Genomic DNA, 20,886 nt, shown 5'->3' on the forward strand with positions numbered 1-20,886 from the left:
ATGGGCATTAATGGAGTTGGTCCCCCCCTTTGCTGCTATAACAGCCTCCACTCTTCTGGGAAGGCTTTCCACTAGATGTTGGAACATTGCTGCAGAGATTTGCTTCCATTCAGCCACAAGAGCATTAATGAGGTCCAGCAACGATTTTGGGTGATTAGGCCTGGCTTGCAGTTGCCTTTCCAATTCATTCCAAAGGTGTTTAATGGGGTTAAGGTCAGGCCAGTCAAGTTCTTTCCGCATGGGGCATTGTCATGATGAAACAGGAAAGGGCCTTCCCCAAACTGTTGCCAAAAAGTTGGAAGCACAGAATCTAGAATGTCACTGTGTGTTGTAGCGTGAAGCTTTCCCGTTACTGGAACGTCCAGAGGCATTTTGTAACTGATTTTTGCAACTGAGGCCAAGATGTTTAAACATGCTATGACAGTGCCATTCTGTGAGCGCGTGTCTACGGCTGAGCCATTGCTGCTCCTAGGATGTGTCCACTTCCCAATAACAGCACTTACAGTTGACCAGGGCAGCTCTAGCATCGCATCAATTTGACAAACTACCTTGTTGGAAACGTGGCATCCTATGACAGTGCCATGTTGAAAGTCAGAGCTCGATTTTAGACACCTGTTAGCAACAGGTGTGGCTAAAATAGAAGAATCCACTAATTTGAAGGGGTGTCCACATACTTCCGGGGCGGCAGGGTAGCCTAGTGGTTAGAACATTGGACTAGTAACCGAAAGGTTGCAAGTTCAAATCCCCGAGCTGACAAGGTACAAAATCTGTCGTTCTGCCCCTGAACAGGCAGTTAACCCACTGTTCCTAGGCCGTCATTGAAAATAAGAATTTGTTCTTAACTGACTTGCCTAATAAATCAAATTCAAAAACTTTGGTGTATATATATATACAGTGCCTTGCGAAAGTATTCGGCCCCCTTGAACTTTGCGACCTTTTGCCACATTTCAGGCTTCAAACATAAAGATATAAAACTGTATTTTTTTGTGAAGAATCAACAACAAGTGGGACACAATCATGAAGTGGAACGACATTTATTGGATATTTCAAACTTTTTTAACAAATCAAAAACTGAAAAATTGGGCGTGCAAAATTATTCAGCCCCCTTAAGTTAATACTTTGTAGCGCCACCTTTTGCTGCGATTACAGCTGTAAGTTGCTTGGGGTATGTCTCTATCAGTTTTGCACATCGAGAGACTGAAATTTTTTCCCATTCCTCCTTGCAAAACAGCTCGAGCTCAGTGAGGTTGGATGGAGAGCATTTGTGAACAGCAGTTTTCAGTACTTTCCACAGATTCTCGATTGGATTCAGGTCTGGACTTTGACTTGGCCATTCTAACACCTGGATAGGTTTATGTTTGAACCATTCCATTGTAGATTTTGCTTTATGTTTTGGATCATTGTCTTGTTGGAAGACAAATCTCCGTCCCAGTCTCAGGTCTTTTGCAGACTCCATCAGGTTTTCTTCCAGAATGGTCCTGTATTTGGCTCCATCCATCTTCCCATCAATTTTAACCATCTTCCCTGTCCCTGCTGAAGAAAAGCAGACCCAAACCAGGATGCTGCCACCACCATGTTTGACAGTGGGGATGGTGTGTTCAGCTGTGTTGCTTTTACGCCAAACATAACGTTTTGCATTGTTGCCAAAAAGTTCAATTTTGGTTTCATCTGACCAGAGCACCTTCTTCCACATGTTTGGTGTGTCTCCCAGGTGGCTTGTGGCAAACTTTAAACAACACTTTTTATGGATATCTTTAAGAAATGGCTTTCTTGCCACTCTTCCATAAAGGCCAGATTTGTGCAATATACGACTGATTGTTGTCCTATGGACAGAGTCTCCCACCTCAGCTGTAGATCTCTGCAGTTCATCCAGAGTGATCATGGGCTTCTTGGCTGCATCTCTGATCAGTCTTCTCCTTGTATGAGCTGAAAGTTTAGAGGGACGGCCAGGTCTTAGTAGATTTGCAGTGGTCTGATACTCCTTCCATTTCAATATTATCGCTTGCACAGTGCTCCTTGGGATGTTTAAAGCTTGGGAAATATTTTTGTATCCAAATCCGGCTTTAAACTTCTTCACAACAGTATCTCGGACCTGCCTGATGTGTTCCTTGTTCTTCATGATGCTCTCTGCGCTTTTAACGGACCTCTGAGACTATCACAGTGCAGGTGCATTTATACGGAGACTTGATTACACACAGGTGGATTGTATTTGTCATTAGTAATTTAGGTCAACATTGGATCATTCAGAGATCCTCACTGAACTTCTGGAGAGAGTTTGCTGCACTGAAAGTAAAAGGGCTGAATAATTTTGCACGCCCAATTTTTCAGTTTTTGATTTGTTAAAAAAGTTTGAAATATCCAATAAATGTCGTTCCACTTCATGATTGTGTCCCACTTGTTGTTGATTCTTCACAAAAAAATACAGTTTTATATCTTTATGTTTGAAGCCTGAAATGTGGCAAAAGTTCGCAAAGTTCAAGGGGGCCGAATACTTTCGCAAGGCACTGTATGTATGTACGTATGTACATGTGGTGCTACTGCTAGCAACAGCAAGGCATGTATTCATCATGTGTTTAGAACGACTGAGTGTGTTGGGAAGAGTAAGGTCTTATTTGTCATGAGTTAGCAACACTATTGAGTCAGCATGAACAAAAAAAAAAACAGCAGCAAGTACAAAAACATTCCACATTTATTGAGATGACTCCACGATTCCATGATTCAGTGTGTGCGCACGTTTGTGAGACAAAGGGAAAGGCACCGTGCACCGTGCGCCGACCAGCAATAAACATGTTTAAAAATCTTACTGCCTAAACGATATTACTTCACCCCATGCACCACACACTTCTGATATTAATCCAATATCAAATACCGCCTCCTATCATTTAAAAAGGAGTGGTAACTCCTGTGCGTGTGTTTCATGTTTCTCCCTCGCTCTATGCCAGTGTAACATACGTAGCATCAGTGGTAACACCACAGTTGTTATCCTTCATAGACATCAGTATGTACCCATCGTTTCCCCAGTAGGTTGACCAGGAGTTCTTCACCAGCCAGTAAGGCTCCGCCTCCATGACACCATAACCCACTGCAAGCACCGCGTGGTCCAGGGAGTCAGTTGTGTTTCCTAGGCGTGAGGGAGAACAAAGAGATTGCGTGAGTGATCGCGAGAGAATGAGAACAGCCATGGGGAATACCTCAGACAGATTTGAAGAATAGCTGTGTATGTTTACCCTATAGCAGGCGTATTCAACTCTTACGCTACGAAGTCTGGAGCCTGCTGGTTCTGTTCTACCTCATAATTAATTGCACCCACATGATGTCCCATGTCTAAATCAGTCCCTGATTAGAGGGGAACAATGAAAAACCGCAGTGGAACTGGCTTGAGGTCCAGAGTTGAGTTTGAGGGCACTATAGTATATAACTCACCACATTTGGGTTCATAGTAGACCCCGTGGCTGTAGAAGACAAAGGATCTATGTCCTGCGTCAATACTGACGGCCACTGGGCCATGTTTAAACAACGCCACCTTCAGCGCCTCGGCATCACCTGACGTCACATTGGTGTAGCTCTGGACACGAGCTGTCAGCTGAGAAGTGTTGAGGTGGCACAGGCCGTTCTGTTAGGAGAGAGAGTCATACACTAGGTTCAAGTACAGTATATTGTAAAGATTTACATGTCCTGTTTGTCAGAGTATATGAGTTTATAAACAAGTGTGTGTAAGACATGAAAAGCAGCAGGCAAAGCATAGAGCCCTGTGGATTACCTCTAGACAAGCGCTCTGTGTGTGTCTCACCATGCCCATGTAGGAACCATAGGTCTCCGTAGTGGCGATGCCTCCGTGTTTCATGATCCACTCGTAGGCCCTCCACTCCTCTCCTCCATCACATCCGTTATTACCAAAGCCCCAGCTACAATCTACCAACATCTGCTGGGACAAGACCTGGAGGGACCCTGACTACAGGGAGAAAAGAGAAGAACTGACAATTATAACTGGGTGAGAAGGGGGGGGGGGGGGGGGCAAGAGACCAATTACTGTTTTTTCACAGCAACTTCCACAGCTGCATCTGTGGGTTGCTAGGAGGTCAGATGGGAGGAATCTGATTGGCCCCCTGGGAAGTAGTATGTTTATGAACCTGCCAGTGCAGCAGGACACAGCACCTCCCGGTCACTTCCTACTGAGAGGACAAGCTCATTTCCTTAGAGCTGGCAGAGGTACAAAGGAGGACCACTGACAAGACTAACAACCATCCCCTAAACTCTCCCAAATAAGTCCCAACTTCAGCTTAAATGGCCTCTATGTAAGTTCAACAAACTCCATGAACCACCACACGTGGCTCATTAAAAATCTCCTGAACTGCAATCAGCTACTACTGCTAATGAGTGCGTGTTGTTCAAGGGAATGGTGAATACTCAGCGCGACAGCCCATAAGAAACCTGTCTTGAACATTTCTAGAGTTGCTAGGCAACACCAGTGAGGAAGGAACGCCTGTGGATATGGATTATGGGGTGCAGGGAGACCAGAGATGGCGGTGATACATGCAAGTATATTACAGCTAGAGATCTTAAAACACCTCAACCACATAATCAAACACGAGGAAAAAAAAAGTGTTCAAGCTACAGCTAATTGTGAACAAGTTGACATTTATTTTCATCCATTTTACCGTTTGAATAAAAGGACTATTAATTATCATCCTCCTTAGGGATGAGCTACAGCGCTGACTGTTGATATTATGGGTAGAAAATCCAATTCCATCATTCATTAAGTTGGGTAATTTATAACCTTTCAGTGCAGCCTAAGACGTTATTGAAAAAAACCTAACTTGCTTTACGTCACCTGTTCTGAAGAGGGGTGTTAGAAAAACATGTGTAGAACACAGATCAACTTGACCAGCTACAGCTGGCTCAGAACAGAGCTGCATGCCTTGCCCTCTACAGCACTAACATGCACGATAGTCTCTCCTGGTTGAGGTTGACGAGACATGAAATGCGCCGCTTGTAGTTATGCGTTATATTACTGTGATGAAAATTCCAGATTGTCTGCACAAGCAAATAACATTGAGCTCAGACACCATTAACCAAAGTCCGATACACATTCACAGCGACGCACAGGATTCATAGCAAATTACTCAAGCAAACAGCAAAATTCCCTTTAAAAAAAAGTCAACATTTCATGGGACACAAAGGGTTTTAATTTGGCCTGGGTGCATTTTACTTATCAAACAACTATCACAAGTGCACAGCATACAGAGCATAGTTGGAGTGAGATTTCTCCTGCAGCTTCTCTGCAGGAGTAAGACTTGTGCTTTTATGAGCCCATTCACCATCAAGTGCAGGCAACTACTATCAGTGCGTCACCCACCACTTTACGTGAGCTGGAGCTGCATTTTGAAAACATACTTAATTGTTTGACACCTGAATGTTCGTCTTACATTGCATCAAAGTAGCCTATAGGCAAAATCTGACCATGGCAACATGGAGGCAATTATGTTATTTTTAAAAAGTTTGAGGAAGCTTACAATTTAGCCTACTATTCTGTGTGCCAGGTATGATTTTCATATGCGCATTTCTCATTGAAGTTTCATTTCAATAATGTTTTTCACTTCTCAAAATCATTGTCACGTGCTTAATCATAAAATCTTATGGCCAGGTACTTCTGTGTGCTCAGGCGCACGCACGCTCCCTCAACATTATCAGGAGAGGGAGAAGGGCTCAATGAAACAAATCTCTTAAATGGTTATGAAAAACCTAAAACTTGTTTCTCACCAGTGTAGCAGGTTCTGAACTCTGCAAAGAACATTGTAAATTACTAATTAATCTAATCAAATGACAAGGATTTACAGTACATTTACTACTGGTGACAATCCCGATTACAAAAGGAGAAAAAAATTCTCAAAGGGTGAACAATGAGCAAGACTTGGCAGGATACAGCTGAGCCATTCTGGAGAGACTAGTCTATATCTACGCCACACATTCCTCCCATTGTCACAACATTCTGGAGAGACTGGCCTATATCTACGCCACACATCCCTCCCCTTGTCACATTTAAAATTATACTCAAGACATTACCGTCACACATTAGATGTTTTTCACTGACACCCGCAACTCAACCAGCTTGGCCCATTGCCACGCGTGCTACCCAAATTGTGGACTTCCAATAGGCATAGGCCTACGAGCTTGTGATTTGAAACAATCCACAGCAATTTTCTTAAAGAATCTAATAATCCTTGATTCCTCTGATGCTAAGTCATGCTTTCTGGTGAAGTATTTTATTTCTGTACAGACAGGAGTAATTATATTATTTGGGCACATGCTTTTCCATTTAATTCCCTGTTGGACCCACCGCTATGACATTCCTCTCCTGGTTTTCATGTCAACTCTATTTCATTGTCCAGAAGCCAAAGGCAACATCCTAGTCATATTAGCAACCCATCCTAGTTATTGCATCTTTAGATTCTCCCCCCCCCCCCATGCTATCACATGCCCTGTTCAGAATGGGGGTGTTCCAGGTGCCCTGTTCACAATTGCATTTTGGCAAACATTTGAAAATGACGTTTTATTGGCTGCGTCATTAAATGAGTTGCATGTTCTGTTAAGATGCATTAACATGGTCCACCTTTTCCAGACAGAAACCCTGGCAGACACTTTGTTGTATTTTACATTTATGTGACTGTCCATCTATCAGTGTGTTTGTGGACCCCAGTTAGAATAGTTGCTGCAAAAGCTAATGGGGATTCAAATAAACAGCTGTAACACCACTCCAACTGAAGTTATTCTAAAAATCACTGTGAGATATTACTTTCAGGAAGAGAGCGCCCTCTACTGCTCCAGTGGTGGCAAAGCTCCAACATGAACCACAGATGGCCTGGTCCTTCACCGGAGTCACAGCACCTAGAAAATACACACAATGTTGTCACACATGCATGCACACGCACATGGAAGCTGGTGGGTGGAACTATAGGAGAACGGGCTGAGAAGTCTATGGAACAGAATAAATGGAACGGTATCAAACATATGGAAACCACATTTGACGCCATTCAGTTAATTCCAGCAGTTACAATGAACTCGTCCTCCTATAGCTCCACCAGCCTTCTCTGCTCCACACACCATAGAGCCTCCAGTCCAGCTGATCAGGGACCTGTACTCCAGTGTATAGGTGCATGGGGAACGGCAAGCCGTTGTTGGGCCTCTTCCCTCCATTTCTGCCCCTCATAGCAGACAGCTCCGACATGGAGAGGTCAGACAGAGAGTTGACCGCCAGGGAGAACGACAGGCCAGCACGGTTCATAGAGTGGACATACCTGGGAGAGGGAATAATGGAGGGAAGAGCGAGAGGGGAATAGAGGAAAACAGAATTTGTAACCACCAAATTATATTCATCTAAAACTTTCAAGCCTTCATTTGTTTCTCTTGCCCTCTCCCGCTTTCCCCAGCACCCTCACCGGAGGTTGTGAACGAATGCGTGCTCTCTCTTCTCATGCTCTCTCTCGTCACCATAATGACGCCCAAACTGCTCCTTGAAGTGGCCGAACAACCGCTGGGCATGGCCTAACGAGGAAGTGTGAATCAGATCTTTCATCGGATTGGCCAGCAGGTGGTGCTCCACACCCGGACCAGGAAATGAACCACAGCTCATCCCTGAAGAAAGATGTGACCGACAAGAAAGTGATTAAGATTGTTTGTTAATTGTCACATGGCTTGAGAGCTGTGTGTTTGCGCATGCGAACCATCAGGCAGGGCAAAGACTTTGGGGTCAAACTTTGAGCTGAACTCCTTGTAGTCGACCAGATATTTATCATAATGGGACCCCAGCAGGGTGTTGTAGCCCATCATCTCGTAGTGTAGGGGAGTGGTCAGCTCAGCTCCTCCCATAACCCCTCCTTCAGGGCGTGTCACCCAGAGTGTGTAGGTATTCTTCTTGTGTCCGACTACTGTCACATTCTGCCAGACCTCACAGAGCACACCTCCATAGTACTCCATCCTGAGGAACTACACACAAAGACCACTTATTACAAATAACTTTTCAAAACTACCTGTATTATTTGAGAAACTCAACCACACACACCATGAACCCCTGGAGGTCAGGTAGGGATCCTTGAGGTGCGACTGGCTCTTCTTTTGTGCCATTGACCTGGAAACACTTCATAATGTTTAGCTCCACCTCTGTGGTCTCAGGAGTGATCTTATAGGATGATCCCCAAGGAAGCTCCATCCCCATCTGGTACGTCGACACCTGGCCTACAGGTCACCATGACAACACACAGAAAATAAGAACTGAAGTTGACTGCGTGTTAGTGCTGAACTAACAAAAGTCTGCACAACCTAGAATAGAGTTAGAGATCCCTGGTCTTAGTGACCCTCATCTCCAGGATTTTATAGCGTGATTTAAAAGAAGCTGTAGTTCACTGCTTAGTTGACAAGTTTCGCTGTCTAGAAGTGCTGAGGTTTCAGTCTATTGACCTTGACTCAGTAGAAAGGCCTCTGTTCCACACGTGATTCACTGACAGGGCATCTCAAATGACATCCACTACAACCCTGCTGCTAACATGCACTACTTCTGATCAAAGCTGCAGCACAGGGGACTCCTCAAAAGGATGTCATTTGAGACCAAAAAAAAAACCCACAGGTCCTGTCCACCCAAGAACAACTTCTAAAAATCTGCTAGGATTTTATTGACATAAGCAATAAGGTGGATATTCCAGCTTGCCTGAGAGAACACGGAGCCATATTGCTTGACTATTGTACAGCTAGTGTGTAAATAGTTACCGTGGTAATAGTCAATACGGCTGGTCCTCCCCTTCAGGTCGAACCAGGCCTCGAATGGTTCCTTTATCTCAGCATAGGGCAGGGAGATCACACCTGATACAAATGTAATTAATAAACTAACTAACAGTAAGTCACTCTGGATAAGAGTGTCTGTTAAATTATTAAAATGTAAATGGTGTAATCTTGTAGTTACTGACAAGTCATGCAAAAGTACAGGATATATATTATTACCATACATTAAGTGACCATTCAGTTCAATAACAATAGGTCTCACTCACCTTTGACATGGTATGCCTTCCCAAAGTCTGGGACTGAAGGGAGAGCTTTTCCCTCTGTGGCTGTGGAGAAAGAGCATGTCAATGCCAGAGGTGTACGAAGAGGTCATATTCCAGAGTCTACCCTTAACCCGTCTCATACTATTACTGCTAACATTACCCCTCCGCTGTGACCTAAGAGAAGAAAGTGGGTTACAGATGTGGAGTGGAGTTTGTGTTTGTTGCAGGATTACAAAGTAAACACCACATATGATAACAGGCTTGTGGCCGCCACGTGCCAAAGTCTCACGCTGGTGGTGTGGATGGCTGGATGACCTTTGAGGACTTATCGGACTGGGCAGACTGACAGACATGAGCTTTGCTTTTCTCACTCACTATTGTTGAAAAATAAATGTGTTACCTACTCTAGTCAGAAGCAACGCGAGTCAACAGTCGAGGCCCACAGATCAGACACACACACACTTAACTAGGCAAGTCCGTTAATTAAGAACAAATTCTTATTTACAATGACCGCCTACCCCGGCCAATGCTAAGCGCCGCCCTGTGCGACTCCCAATCACGGCCGGATGTGATAAAGCCTGGAATCGAAAAAGGGATTGTAGTGACGCCTCTTGCACCGAGATGCAGTGCCTTAGACCGCTGCGCCACTCGGGATACACGAATCCAGTTTAGAGATAGTGTTCATTTTATGCCAGTTTACAGTGACTCTAAAAAAATAACACATGTTTATCACGATGTTGTACTTAAATCAGTTTGACAGTAGACTACTTAGGCTACATAGAGCTAGCCGACTAAACTCCAGTCTGGGTTCATTCACCATGGATTGGAGTTTAGTCAGCTACAACAGAGCAGTATCCTACCCGTGAATCAGAATCAACATTTGTTTACCAGTGCAACATGCAGGGTCTTTTCAAATTATAGTAACTTCTGTGACCTCGTTCATTCCAAGATATTTGACTGGGAGTTTTAGCAGTGCGGTCAGGTCGCCCCGGTGTCACGAGATCTGTACAGGCGCGTCAACAGTTATGTTCCCAATTAGCATTTTATCCAAAACAATTCAGTTCATACAATAACATTATAAATAATTGTATAGTAGGCCTACATTTGGTTGAGTAGAGGACTCATCGAATACGCAAAACATAAACAAAACGATCAGAATCTATCAACTTTTAATTAACTGTCTTAACAAAAACATCGAGATCTTACCTACTACGCTCCACAATAGCACAGTTACAATGTACCAGTCCCTCATAGCTTATTTTCGTAGGTTGTTCTGCGCGTATATGAGATCAGTCAGAAAGACATAAACATATCGTATTGCGTTCTGCAACGACTTGAGTGATACAACATTTATTGAATTTAAGTCCATGCTGTTAATGATTGGCATCTATGTTGGCCAATCAGATGGAAGTCCTGATAGAAGCCCTCCAATCACAGGACAAGGGTGGGTGATTTGGGCAAGTCATGTGATTTCGGTCATATGAGGATTTTTGGTATTTATTGTGGATTTCTACAGATATTTTGGCATTATTCGGCATCTTTAGAGTCTGTCAGAGAGAAAATGACATAATCATGTGCATTTACTGTCAGAGCTTTTATCGCATTTGATAACATGCCCCTGGTCTTCTATGGCTGTATTCCGCAGTGTGGCAGAATGCCTTTGCCTCATAAAACGACAAATACAATTGCGAACCTGCGACACTATGTAGATCCATGTTCTTAATGTGAGTGATTATATGTGACAAGGATACGATTTCGGAAATACATAACTAAAATTGTGCCTAATTGAGTCAGATAACAAATGAGTAGTGTACTCTGTCCACGAGATTACAAAACTGTAGTTTAATCGAGGTATTGAAATTTAATTGATAATGTACAATAACATTATTACACAGAAACATTCATAAAGGTTGATTCGTACAGTAAATTTAACTTCACAACAGAGAACCAGAACTGCGTCATAACATATTAGTCAAATACCTGAGTTGGGCTTGAAGTCGTCTAAACGGTGGAGGTGTCAGAATACCCACAAAACCCAAACCGGGAATTGGTTTCAATCATATTTCCACCATTCATTTTTTCCATAGGGGAAAAGAGACACTTAAAATAAGGGCTGAGTTTCGTGTAGGTTTACCGTGGCGTGACGTTTTGATAACCATGTAAATCTCTCCTGGCCAAATTGACTTGTCAATATATTCCACTCAGATACGAGAATGTAGATTACAAATCCCTACAAGCTCCTGCATTTTATCCCTAGCTGACACCTTTGCTAACAGGTATTGTGTCATTAAAAACGTGCACAAGACAGTTCACAGAATATGTCAATTTAGTCATTACTACATTTAGCTAACATTAGATAGTTAATCCCTTAGATTCTTATCATTGCCTCGATTCGTCAGTCTCGTCCAGATCATCATGACATTTGTAGTTCTTTGTGATACCCACATTAGCAACTAATTATCATTTCATTTTGGGTGGTAAATTCAAGAAAATATATTGATAAAAGTCACCTTGTCCGAAAGAGATTTAGACGGTTATCAAAACATTACGCCAGGGTAGATCTACACGAAACACAGCCATTATTTTAAGTGTTTCTAAAATCCCCTATAGGAAAAATAAATGGTGGAAAAACGATTGGAACCATTTCCTTGTTTGACAGCAATGTTATCGCTATTATGACTCATACTGTGGAATAGTCCATAAAGTACCAACTCCAAGCTAAATTAAGTGCAGCTCAAATACTCTTAAATTGTTTACTTGACATATGTATGACACAAGTTTTTAGATGACACATTTTATACAGTAGTTTTAACATAACATGATTAATTAATGTCTTTGTTAACTACCACACTGTCATATGCATTTCCTCCCCCTAGTTTCCTCTTTTTAGTTCCTTATTATTGTGGAATTCAACCGTGATCGTTTGGGCATTTATAAACCACTAGCTAGGCTTGAGGAAGTATAGCTGACCCTATCCTAATTTAAAACAATAGCCCTACACTGCCCTAACTGAAATGTATTTGATTGATCTGGGTCTCTAAAACTAGCCCTACAGGTAGGCTAAAAGTATACCCATACGTATCCTACTGTAGGCAACAAAACCCAACACATACTACCAGCAGCACTACCTTTTATATGTACAGATTCTAGTGGGAAGTGTAGTGTGTGTGTGTTATTCTGGGCGATCAGCCAGGTTAGTTCTGATAGGTAGTGTAGTATCCATCCAGTGGTTGGGGTTCAGGATCATGGAATTCCAAATAGATGCTTCTTCCTCTGTTGAATCCATCCAACCCACTGCCACTCCGTAGCTCAGACCTGTAACACACACCTTATTACAATGTCATCTGTGCATACACAGTGCGTATCTATCTGTGTGTATCTCACCTGTCCCACGGCTGAGTCGGACCCCTCCCAGCAGGTGTGTTTTTAACCCTTCACGGTGCCAGACAGTCAGCTCGGCACAGGCCTCTCTCAGGTCAGCAGGCTGGAACCCGTCATACACCATGGTGTGGTTGTAGGTCGGACTGACCGACCGCTTAACCACGCGTGTCTTCTGACCGCTCGACCGGCTGGTGTCCGGCAGCACGTAACTTGGATTAAAGTCAAAGTAGTGTTAAAGAACAGTTATTATACACGTTCCACTATACTGTAAACACAGTCTTATCCCACTAACTCTAGACCCCCGTTCCACAAATCCAGACCTTGAGAACGGGTTTTCTTTCAACTCCTGACCTCTGAGCTCTAACCCACCTCTTGATGAAGGAGTCAACAACACCCCCTTTGGTGGAGAGAAGACCCTGCGCTTCCCGCAGCCAGATGTGTAGCTCCCCTGTTAGAGGTAGACCTCCACCTACACAGAATACGTTCAGAGTAAGTTCAGACAGAGAGAGTGAGTGAGTATGAGAGAGAGAAGGAGAGAAAGTGCTGGGTGTGTGTGACGAGCATAATGAGCTCAGTTTACCCTCGGACCCTGCTGGGATGAACTTGATAGAGAGCAGGATGTTTCCTCGACTACTGATAGACTCTGGACTACACTGGACCTGAGAGAGAGAGAACAGAAAAAGAGGAGAGTGGGAGATTGAAGAGAAGAGAGATTAAGGTTAGAAGGGTTATATAAGAGATCGTTGAAATTCTCAGCACCTTCTCTTCTCCTGGCCAGTTAAGACCACATACAATTTAAGACTTACTGCATGCTGTGGTGTGTGTGTGTGTATACCAGCTCTTACCCGTGGCTGTAGCTGGTACCAGTCAGAGCATGTATGTTTCCAGTCCCAGTGAGCCAGCTCAAGCTCCACCTCTCCTAGGAACAGGTTTCTGCCCAGTGGGGCAGCGTGCCACACAGACAGGTTCAGAGTTCTGCCACGCACCTCTGACACACTGATTTTATACTGAAACAAACACAATTATACTGAGAGACGCAAGTGGTTCATACATTCACATGTACATCAGACAAGACAGACAGAAGACAGACCGGCAAGTAGACAGAGAGGTAACAAACAAGACAGATGCTGAGGGAAAGGAATCGAGAAAGAGTGTGTGCTCTCACTTTCAGTGTCTGGTCAAAGACTGGGCTGAGAGTCTTTTTCTTCACTGATGTTTTCTTCTTACTGTGAGATGACTTATCAGGCAGGAGATATGCCTTCACATACCTACAACACACGCACACGCACACACACACACTTCTTAACACAAAACAAGTGCTTCACAAAGGGATAGTTCACATTAATGATGCCTGTAAGCATCCTCGAAACAGCAACCCTAGTTTACTTACGGGTCGGAGTGGTTCTTGCGTGCGGCGGCCAGGTCTTCACAGCGACACACTCTGATCTGCAGCTCCTCCCTCTGAGTGTCATAGTCCAATGAGAATAGGACACGCCCTTTCACCTCCACTGCTCCGAACTCCCCCGAACTGAACAGACTCATCATACTGCCACTCAACTACATACACACACACACACACGTGTTTTGTATGTATGCATGTACAGTTGAAGTTTGAAGTTGACATACACTTATGTAACAGTACAACTTTAGACCGTCCCCTCGCCCATACCCGGGCTAGAACCAGGGACCCTCTGCACACATCAACAACAGTCACCCACGAAGCATCGTTACCCATCGCTCCACAAAAGCCTCGGCCCTTGCAGTGCAAGTGGAACCACTACTTCAAGGTCTCAGAGCAAGTGAAGTCACCGATTGAAACGCTATTTAGCGCGCACCACCGCTGACTAGCTAGCCGTTTCACACCCGTTACACTTAGGTTGGAGTCTTTAAAACTAGTTTTTCAACCACTCCACAAATGTCTTGTTAACAACCTATAGATTTGGCAAGAGATTAACGTAATTTAGTGCGAAAAGTGCAAATCAATCCCAGAACAACAGCAAAGGATCTTGTGAAGATGCTGGAGGAAACAGGTACAAAAGTATCTATATCCACAGTAAAACGAGTCCTATATCGACATAATCTGAAAGGCCGCTCAGCAAGGAAGAAGCCACTGCTCCAAAACCTCCATAAAAAAGACATACTACAGTTTGCAACTGCACATGGGGATAAATATTGTACTTTTTGGAGAAATGTCCTCTGGTCTGATGAAACAAAAACAGAACTGTTTAGCCATAATGACCATCGTTATGTTTAGAGGAAAAAGGGGGAGGCTTGCAAGCCGAAGAACACCATCCCAACCGTAAATTACGGGAGTGGCAGCATCATGTTGTGTGGGTGCTTTGCTGCAGGAGCGACTGGTGCACTTCACAAAATAGATGGCTTCATGAGGAAGAAAAATTATATGGATATAATGAAGCAACATCTCAAGACATCGGTCAGGAAGTTAAAGCTTGGTCGCAAATGGGTCTTCCAAATGAACAATGACCCCAAGCATCCTTCCAAAGTTGTGAAAAAATGGCTTAAGGGCAACAAAGTCAAGGTATTGGAGTGGCCATCGCAACGCCCTGACCTCAATCCCATAGAACATTTGTGGGCAGAACTGAAAAAGCGTTTGCGAGCAAGGAGGCCTACAAACCTGACTCAGTTACACCAGCTCTGTCAGGAGGAATGGGCCAAAATTCACCCAACTTATTGTGGGAAGCTTGTGGAAGGCTACCCGAAACGCTTGACCCAAGTCAAACAATTTAAAGGCAATGCTACCAAATAATAATTGAGTGTATGTAAACTTCTGACCCACTGAGAATGTGATGAAAGAAATAAAAGCTTAAATAAATCATTCTCTCTACTATTATTCTGACATTTCACATTCTTTCTTAAAATAAAGTGGTGATCCTAACTGACCTAAGACAGGGAATTTTTACAAGGATTAAATGTTAGGAATTGTGAAAAACTGAGTTTAAATGTATTTGGCTAAAGTGTATGTAAAAGTCCGACTTCAACTGTATGTATGTATGTATGTATGTGGCTCACTGTGTAGTTAGACTGTAGACTGCTTACTGAACTCCCAGGCCTTAGAGGTGTCGGATCAGCATCTGTCACACCACTGGACACCGAGTTTGTGTCCTCCGAGTCCTACACACACACACACACACACACACACACACACACACACACACACACACACACACACACACACACACACACACACACACACACAGTCAGCATGTTTCTAGAACAGAAAGAGGCAATAGTAGGATAAAACATTATCCCCAAACAAGGAGTGAGTGTCTGTAGACTGTACCTGCAGTGTTCCCTCCCCTGTCTCCTCCATGTGTACATTCCTCCTGCTGTAATAGTCTGGAAGGCGCAGACAAAAACACATTAATCAGACAGAATGAGAGAGGGAGAGTGCGGTGGAGGAGGGCGAGAGAAATGAACGGGGGGAGAGGGTGAAGAGAGAGACAGGGAGGAATGTGTACCTGAAGATGAGATGCTGTTGCTGTCCTGGAGACTCTGGAAGGGAAGAGAGAGGAGAGAGATTACCTCTCCACAACTAGACAGACAATCCTCCTCCTCCTACACACACACACACACACACACACACACACACACACACACACACACACACTCACACACACACACACACACACGACTAACCTGTGTGTTTGGACTCCTGGTTCTGGGTGTAGGTGTGAGACGATTTTGACTCCTGTAACTGAAATTTTTAAACTAAAACGACATACATTAAAACTGTACATACAAGTACTTCTTCAACCATACATGCACTTCTTTAAGCATTATCTTTACATATCTGACATTTTTGTTTGAATGTCCACACTCAGTTCTACATGTGAATCATATCAGATTTGCACATTCACACTGATGTAGCCTCTCAAATAGCAGATGCAATGCTCCTGTTTCTTGAAAATGTTGGATGGTTGTCATGGTAATGGATGTGGTATGACTCAGAACTCAAAAGATCAGATTCCACATGCTTTTTGCTGTTTACACATTGGGGAAAAGATCAGATACTGTATGTATCACATATTTGAATACATCAGAATTGGGGTGGATGTGTGAAAACACACAAACATACAGTTGAAGTCGGAAGTTAACATACACCTGAGCCAAATACATTTAAACTCAGTTTTTCACAATTCCTGACATTTAATCCAGAATAATAGTAGACAGAATTATTTCTTTCAGTTTTTTTTCTTTCATCACATTCCCAGTGGGTCAGAAGTTTACATACACTCAATTTGTATTTGGTAGCATTGCATTTAAAATGTTTAACTTGGGTAAAACGTTTCGGGTAGCCTTCCACAAGCTTCCCACAATATTTTGGGTGAATTTTGGCCCATTGCTCCTGACAGAGCTGGTGTAACTGAGTCAGGTTTGTAGGCCTCCTTGCTTTCAAACGCTTTTTCTATGGGATTGAGGTCAGGGTGTTGCGATGGCCACTCCAATACCTTGACTTTGTTGTCCTTAAGCCATTTTGCCACAACTTTGGAAGTATGCTTGGGGTCATTGTGCATTTGGAAGACCCATTTGCGACCAAGCTTTAACTTCCTGACTGATGTCTTGAGATGCTTCATTATATCCATATAATTTTTCTTCCTCATGAAGCCATCTATTTTGTGAAGTGCACCAGTCCCTCCTGCAGCAAAGCACCCCCACAACATGATGCTGCCACTCCTGTGTTTCACGGTTGGGATGTTCTTCGGCTTGCAAGCCTCCCCCTTTTCCTCCAAACATAACGATGGTCATTATGGCCAAACAGTTCTATTTTTGTTTCATCAGACCAGAGGACATTTCTCAAAAAAGTACGATCTTTGTCCCCATGTGCAGTTGCAAACCGTAGTCTGGCTTTTTTATGGCAGTGGCTTCTTTGTTTCTGAGCGGCCTTTCATGTCATTATATAGGACTCGTTTTACTGTGGATATAGATAATGTTATACCTGTTTCCTCCAGCATCTTCACAAGATCCTTTGCTGTTGTTCTGGGATTGATTTGCACTTTTTGCACTAAAGTATGTTCATCTCTAGGAGACAGAACGCGTCTCCTTCCTGAACGGTATGACAGCTGCGTGGTCCCATGGTGTTTATACTTGCGTACTATTGTTTGTACAGATGAACGTGGTACCTTCACGCATTTGGAAATTGCTCCCAAGGATGAACCAGACTTGTGGAGGTCTACAATGTTTTTTCTGAGGTTTTGGCGGAATTATTTTGATTTTCCCATGATGTCAAGCAAAGAGGCACTGAGTTTGATGGTACACCTCCAATTGACTCAAATTATGTCAATTAGCCTATAAAGAAGCATAATTTTCTGGAATTTTCCAAGCTGTTTAAAGGCACTGTCAATTTAGTGCATGTAAACTTCTGATCCACTGGAATTGTGATACAATGAATTATAAGTGAAATAATCTGTCTGTAAACAATTGTTGGAAAAATGACTTGTGTCATGCACAAAGTAGATGTCCTAACCGACTTGCCAAAACTATAGTTTGTTAACAAGAAATGTGTGGAGTGGTTGAAAAACGAGTTTTAATGACTCCAACCTAAGTGTATGTAAACTTCAACTGTACATATAACAGCACAATCCAACCCCTCTTTATTATAAATGCCTTTACCTTCTCTTGTCATCCTCGTCTTTCTTGTCATTTATCTGACAAGTTGGGTCTTTGTTGTTAGTGGGAGGAGCATCTTCTGTCTGCCCGTTAAACACCCCACTCAGAGGCAAATCTGTCAATCAATAAATTAATCAATCTATACCAGATGTCCTGCTTCTTGGTTATTATTGGTGTGTGTGTGTGTAGTCTGACCTGTTCTTGGCTTCCTGCGTCGTATAGAGGCCTGTACGATGTCAACGCCGTTCTTCGTGTCTCGGTGGCGTTTGCTTCTCTCCTCATTAAACCACGCCCCCGACAATGACCTCAAACGCACTGGGTCTGCCTCTTTCTGCTGCAGGGCCCTGAGGGTTAAACATCATGTTCACTATATTTAAGCAATAAGGCCCAAGGGGGTGTGGTATATGGTCAATATACCACGGCTAAGGGCTGTTCTCAGTCAAGACGCACCGCGAAGAGCCTGGATAAATCCCTTAGCGGTGGTTATTGCTATTATAAACTGGTTACCAACATAATTAGAGCAGTAAAAAATAATTGTTTTGTCATACCCGTGGTATATGGTCTGAAACACCACAGCTGTCAGCCAAACAGCATTCAGGGCTCGAACCACCCAGTTTATTATAATATAATTTATAATACAGCTTATTAATGAGAGTTACTTGCAATGACAGTCAGATGTGGTTGTTTTCACAACCAAACTTAGTTGAATGCACTGACTGAGTCATCTTAGACAAATGGGTCTGATAAATGACTAAAATGTCAAATAAAACAATGAATCAAGTGCTGGGCAAAATAAAAAGCTTACACCCACACTGGGTTAAATAATAATCACCTCTGACCTTAAACGACCATCATCACGGGAACGCAGCTCAGAGTCCCTTAGCAACACTTCCAAGATGGAAGACTGCTCTGCCTCTGACAGGTGACTCAGGTCCAACAACTCCCCTTCTCCCTCCATCACCCTGAGAGCGAGAGAGCGAGGGAGATTACATTGTAAAATACAGTACTACTAGTATGACAGAATGCCGGACTCAGGGATCGGTTTACTACGTTTATCAGTTGGCACTTCCTCCTAAAATGAGGCTATTGTAGAATCTCTATAGTGTGTTTGTACTGTATGGTCTGACAACATGTAAACGGTGGTCTCACCTTGGCGATTAGTGCATGCGCTCAGAGCTTCCGTGTGTTTTTTTAGGTTTGTTTTGCAATCAGGATACAAAGCGCAACATCCGCGGAGCGCGAGCTTTCCACAGTACAACACTTCCCCAACCGCCTGTTTTAACTTGTTAGTAAAAAGTATGTTAGGCACCTGTGACCTCGGTACACACCTTCTAAAAGCAAACATGCAGAATACACATAAAACAAACAGCGCAAGAGAAGGCTACCTGTCCCAACTTGCTCTTAAACTGGAATTAAACTGGTAAAAAGTTTCCAAACACGCTGGGGAAAAAATACAAATAACAGTTCATACTTACATCAATGATGTCCAGTGTTGGTGGATATTTTCTCCAGGAGAAGGTTGGTGTCTGAAAAGTCCAAGCGGTGTGGTGGAACTTGGCGAGGTTGACGCGACACGGTAGACTGCTGAATAAACGCGAACACGCCTTCTCTTTCAGGCAGGATGCAAAACACGAACTGGAGCTAAAAAATAAATAACATCAAATAAACCTGTAGGCTATTAGAGTGTTATACGAAGTTTACAACACATTTATATAATGGGATGTTGTAGACACGTAGCCTATACATATGCTTACTCGTATCTTGCTCTTTATTTACGCGAAATCGGCGTAGGCTTAATAATAATCAATAATCGGATCCGACAGGAGCAGTTTGTGTGAGCCGGTTAATTTGCTTAGTTGCATTTGCATAAGAAAAACACAGTGTCTCAACTGTGGTGGTCACAACACCCCAGAACTCTATTCATAATATTTGAATAAACATAGTAAAAGTTTAATTAGAAAGGAGAGGGAAATTGAATAGGGTGGTAGAGACAAAGCTGATGTGGCTTGCTGTGTGTATATTTTTTGGTACATCATGATAAGGGTTATCAGACAGTATCGTGCTGTGTTTGATGAAAAGGTGTGTGTGTGTGTGTGTATGTGTGTGTGAAAGAGAAAGAGAGAAATAGTTGTATTTGATAGAGGTTAGAACATTTAATTCAGAGATATCTGGCCATATGGCTAGGTGGGGTACTTTACAGTAGCTGCCCCACCTTTTAAACACACATAGGTAAGCCTACACAGTCTCAAACACACAGAGAAATCGATACACTTACACAGTCTCACACAAACACAGCTACACCAGTACAGAACACTGTGTACTGACAGTCTTTGTTGTTTAAAGAGAGAGTGTGTGAGTGTGTTTCAGAATGAGAGGGAGAGAGACTGCTTGTGTGTGTGTGTGTGTGTGTATGTGTGTGTGTGTGTGTGCGTGTGTGTGTGTGTGTGTGTGTGTGTGTGTGTGTGTGTGTGTGTGCGTGCGTGCGTGCGTGCGTGTGTGTGTGACTCCACCACCAAGCCTTTTGTCAGTGTGTGTGTTTGTATGTGTGATTTTGAAAGAGAGAGAGAGAGAGAGAGAGAGAGAGAGAGAGAGAGAGAGAGTCCAGCATTCAGTCCTTTGTCAGTAGAACTGGAGGACAGCCAGTTTGTTTGTGGGATTTCAGTTCACTGAGTTGGGAGGTTTTATAACCAATCAGTCCAGAAATTACATTCTGTCTGAACAACCCAAAACAGCCCCAACCAGCCATCCAATCAACCAACCAGCCAACCAGCTAACCAACCAGCCAATCAGCCAGCCAGCCAGCCAGCCAACCAACCAATAGCACCAGGACTGGGTCATGTTC

The 20,886-nt window shown here is 43.3% G+C and overlaps 2 protein-coding genes across 9 annotated transcripts; both read right to left on the reverse strand.

Annotated features, from left to right (window-relative positions):
* Nucleotides 1-2,671: 2,671 nt before the first annotated feature.
* Nucleotides 2,672-11,707, reverse strand: zgc:110239 (C1 family peptidase). Of its 2 annotated transcripts, none has more exons than XM_090208911.1 (11): nucleotides 11,016-11,707; nucleotides 9,039-9,098; nucleotides 8,761-8,853; nucleotides 8,060-8,232; nucleotides 7,722-7,983; nucleotides 7,437-7,632; nucleotides 7,102-7,295; nucleotides 6,794-6,885; nucleotides 3,791-3,952; nucleotides 3,424-3,613; nucleotides 2,672-3,121 (listed from the first exon to the last, which is right to left on the reverse strand). In XM_090208911.1, exons 4-11 carry the CDS (start codon nucleotides 8,210-8,212, stop codon nucleotides 2,934-2,936), a joined length of 1,437 nt encoding a protein of 478 aa, XP_090065037.1. In that variant the 5' UTR covers nucleotides 8,213-8,232; nucleotides 8,761-8,853; nucleotides 9,039-9,098; nucleotides 11,016-11,707; the 3' UTR covers nucleotides 2,672-2,933. The 2 variants fall into 2 exon arrangements, with proteins under 2 accessions (XP_090065037.1, XP_021428092.1); XM_021572417.3 differs by lacking the exon at nucleotides 11,016-11,707 and adding an exon at nucleotides 10,242-10,380.
* Nucleotides 10,859-20,047, reverse strand: LOC110496486 (synaptotagmin-like protein 1). 7 transcript variants are annotated; one of them, XM_090208912.1, is made up of 16 exons: nucleotides 19,520-19,931; nucleotides 19,194-19,326; nucleotides 18,884-19,006; nucleotides 18,240-18,388; nucleotides 18,048-18,159; nucleotides 16,074-16,131; nucleotides 15,896-15,929; nucleotides 15,718-15,773; nucleotides 15,447-15,548; nucleotides 13,807-13,973; nucleotides 13,582-13,684; nucleotides 13,262-13,423; nucleotides 12,997-13,075; nucleotides 12,786-12,885; nucleotides 12,420-12,625; nucleotides 10,859-12,350 (listed from the first exon to the last, which is right to left on the reverse strand). In XM_090208912.1, the coding sequence occupies exons 3-16, from the start codon at nucleotides 19,000-19,002 to the stop codon at nucleotides 12,208-12,210; spliced, it is 1,590 nt and encodes a 529-aa protein (XP_090065038.1). In that variant the 5' UTR covers nucleotides 19,003-19,006; nucleotides 19,194-19,326; nucleotides 19,520-19,931; the 3' UTR covers nucleotides 10,859-12,207. The 7 variants fall into 7 exon arrangements, with proteins under 7 accessions (XP_090065038.1, XP_090065039.1, XP_036808975.2 ...); XM_090208913.1 differs by having other exon boundaries at nucleotides 15,474-15,548; nucleotides 19,520-19,685; XM_036953080.2 differs by lacking the exon at nucleotides 19,194-19,326 and having other exon boundaries at nucleotides 15,474-15,548; nucleotides 19,520-20,047.
* Nucleotides 20,048-20,886: the final 839 nt, after the last annotated feature.

This window comes from Oncorhynchus mykiss, chromosome 18 (genome assembly GCF_057628025.1).
Source record: "Oncorhynchus mykiss isolate SJ-2025 chromosome 18, ASM5762802v1, whole genome shotgun sequence".
Classification (NCBI taxonomy): domain Eukaryota; kingdom Metazoa; phylum Chordata; class Actinopteri; order Salmoniformes; family Salmonidae; genus Oncorhynchus; species Oncorhynchus mykiss.

Coding starts and splice junctions, on each gene's coding strand:
- zgc:110239 (XM_021572417.3), bottom strand. CDS start 10,287: ATGAGGGACTGGTACATTGTAACTGTGCTATTGTGGAGCGTAGTAG. Junction 8,854..9,038: donor GAAGGCATACCATGTCAAAG/GTGAGTGAGACC, acceptor CATTTGTATCAG/GTGTGATCTCCCTGCCCTAT. Junction 7,633..7,721: donor AGTCTTTGCCCTGCCTGATG/GTTCGCATGCGC, acceptor ATCTTTCTTCAG/GGATGAGCTGTGGTTCATTT.
- LOC110496486 (XM_036953077.2), bottom strand. Junction 13,974..15,446: donor GTCTACAGTCTAACTACACA/GTGAGCCACATA, acceptor GTGTGTATGTAG/TTGAGTGGCAGTATGATGAG. Junction 12,886..12,996: donor CATCCCAGCAGGGTCCGAGG/GTAAACTGAGCT, acceptor TATTCTGTGTAG/GTGGAGGTCTACCTCTAACA.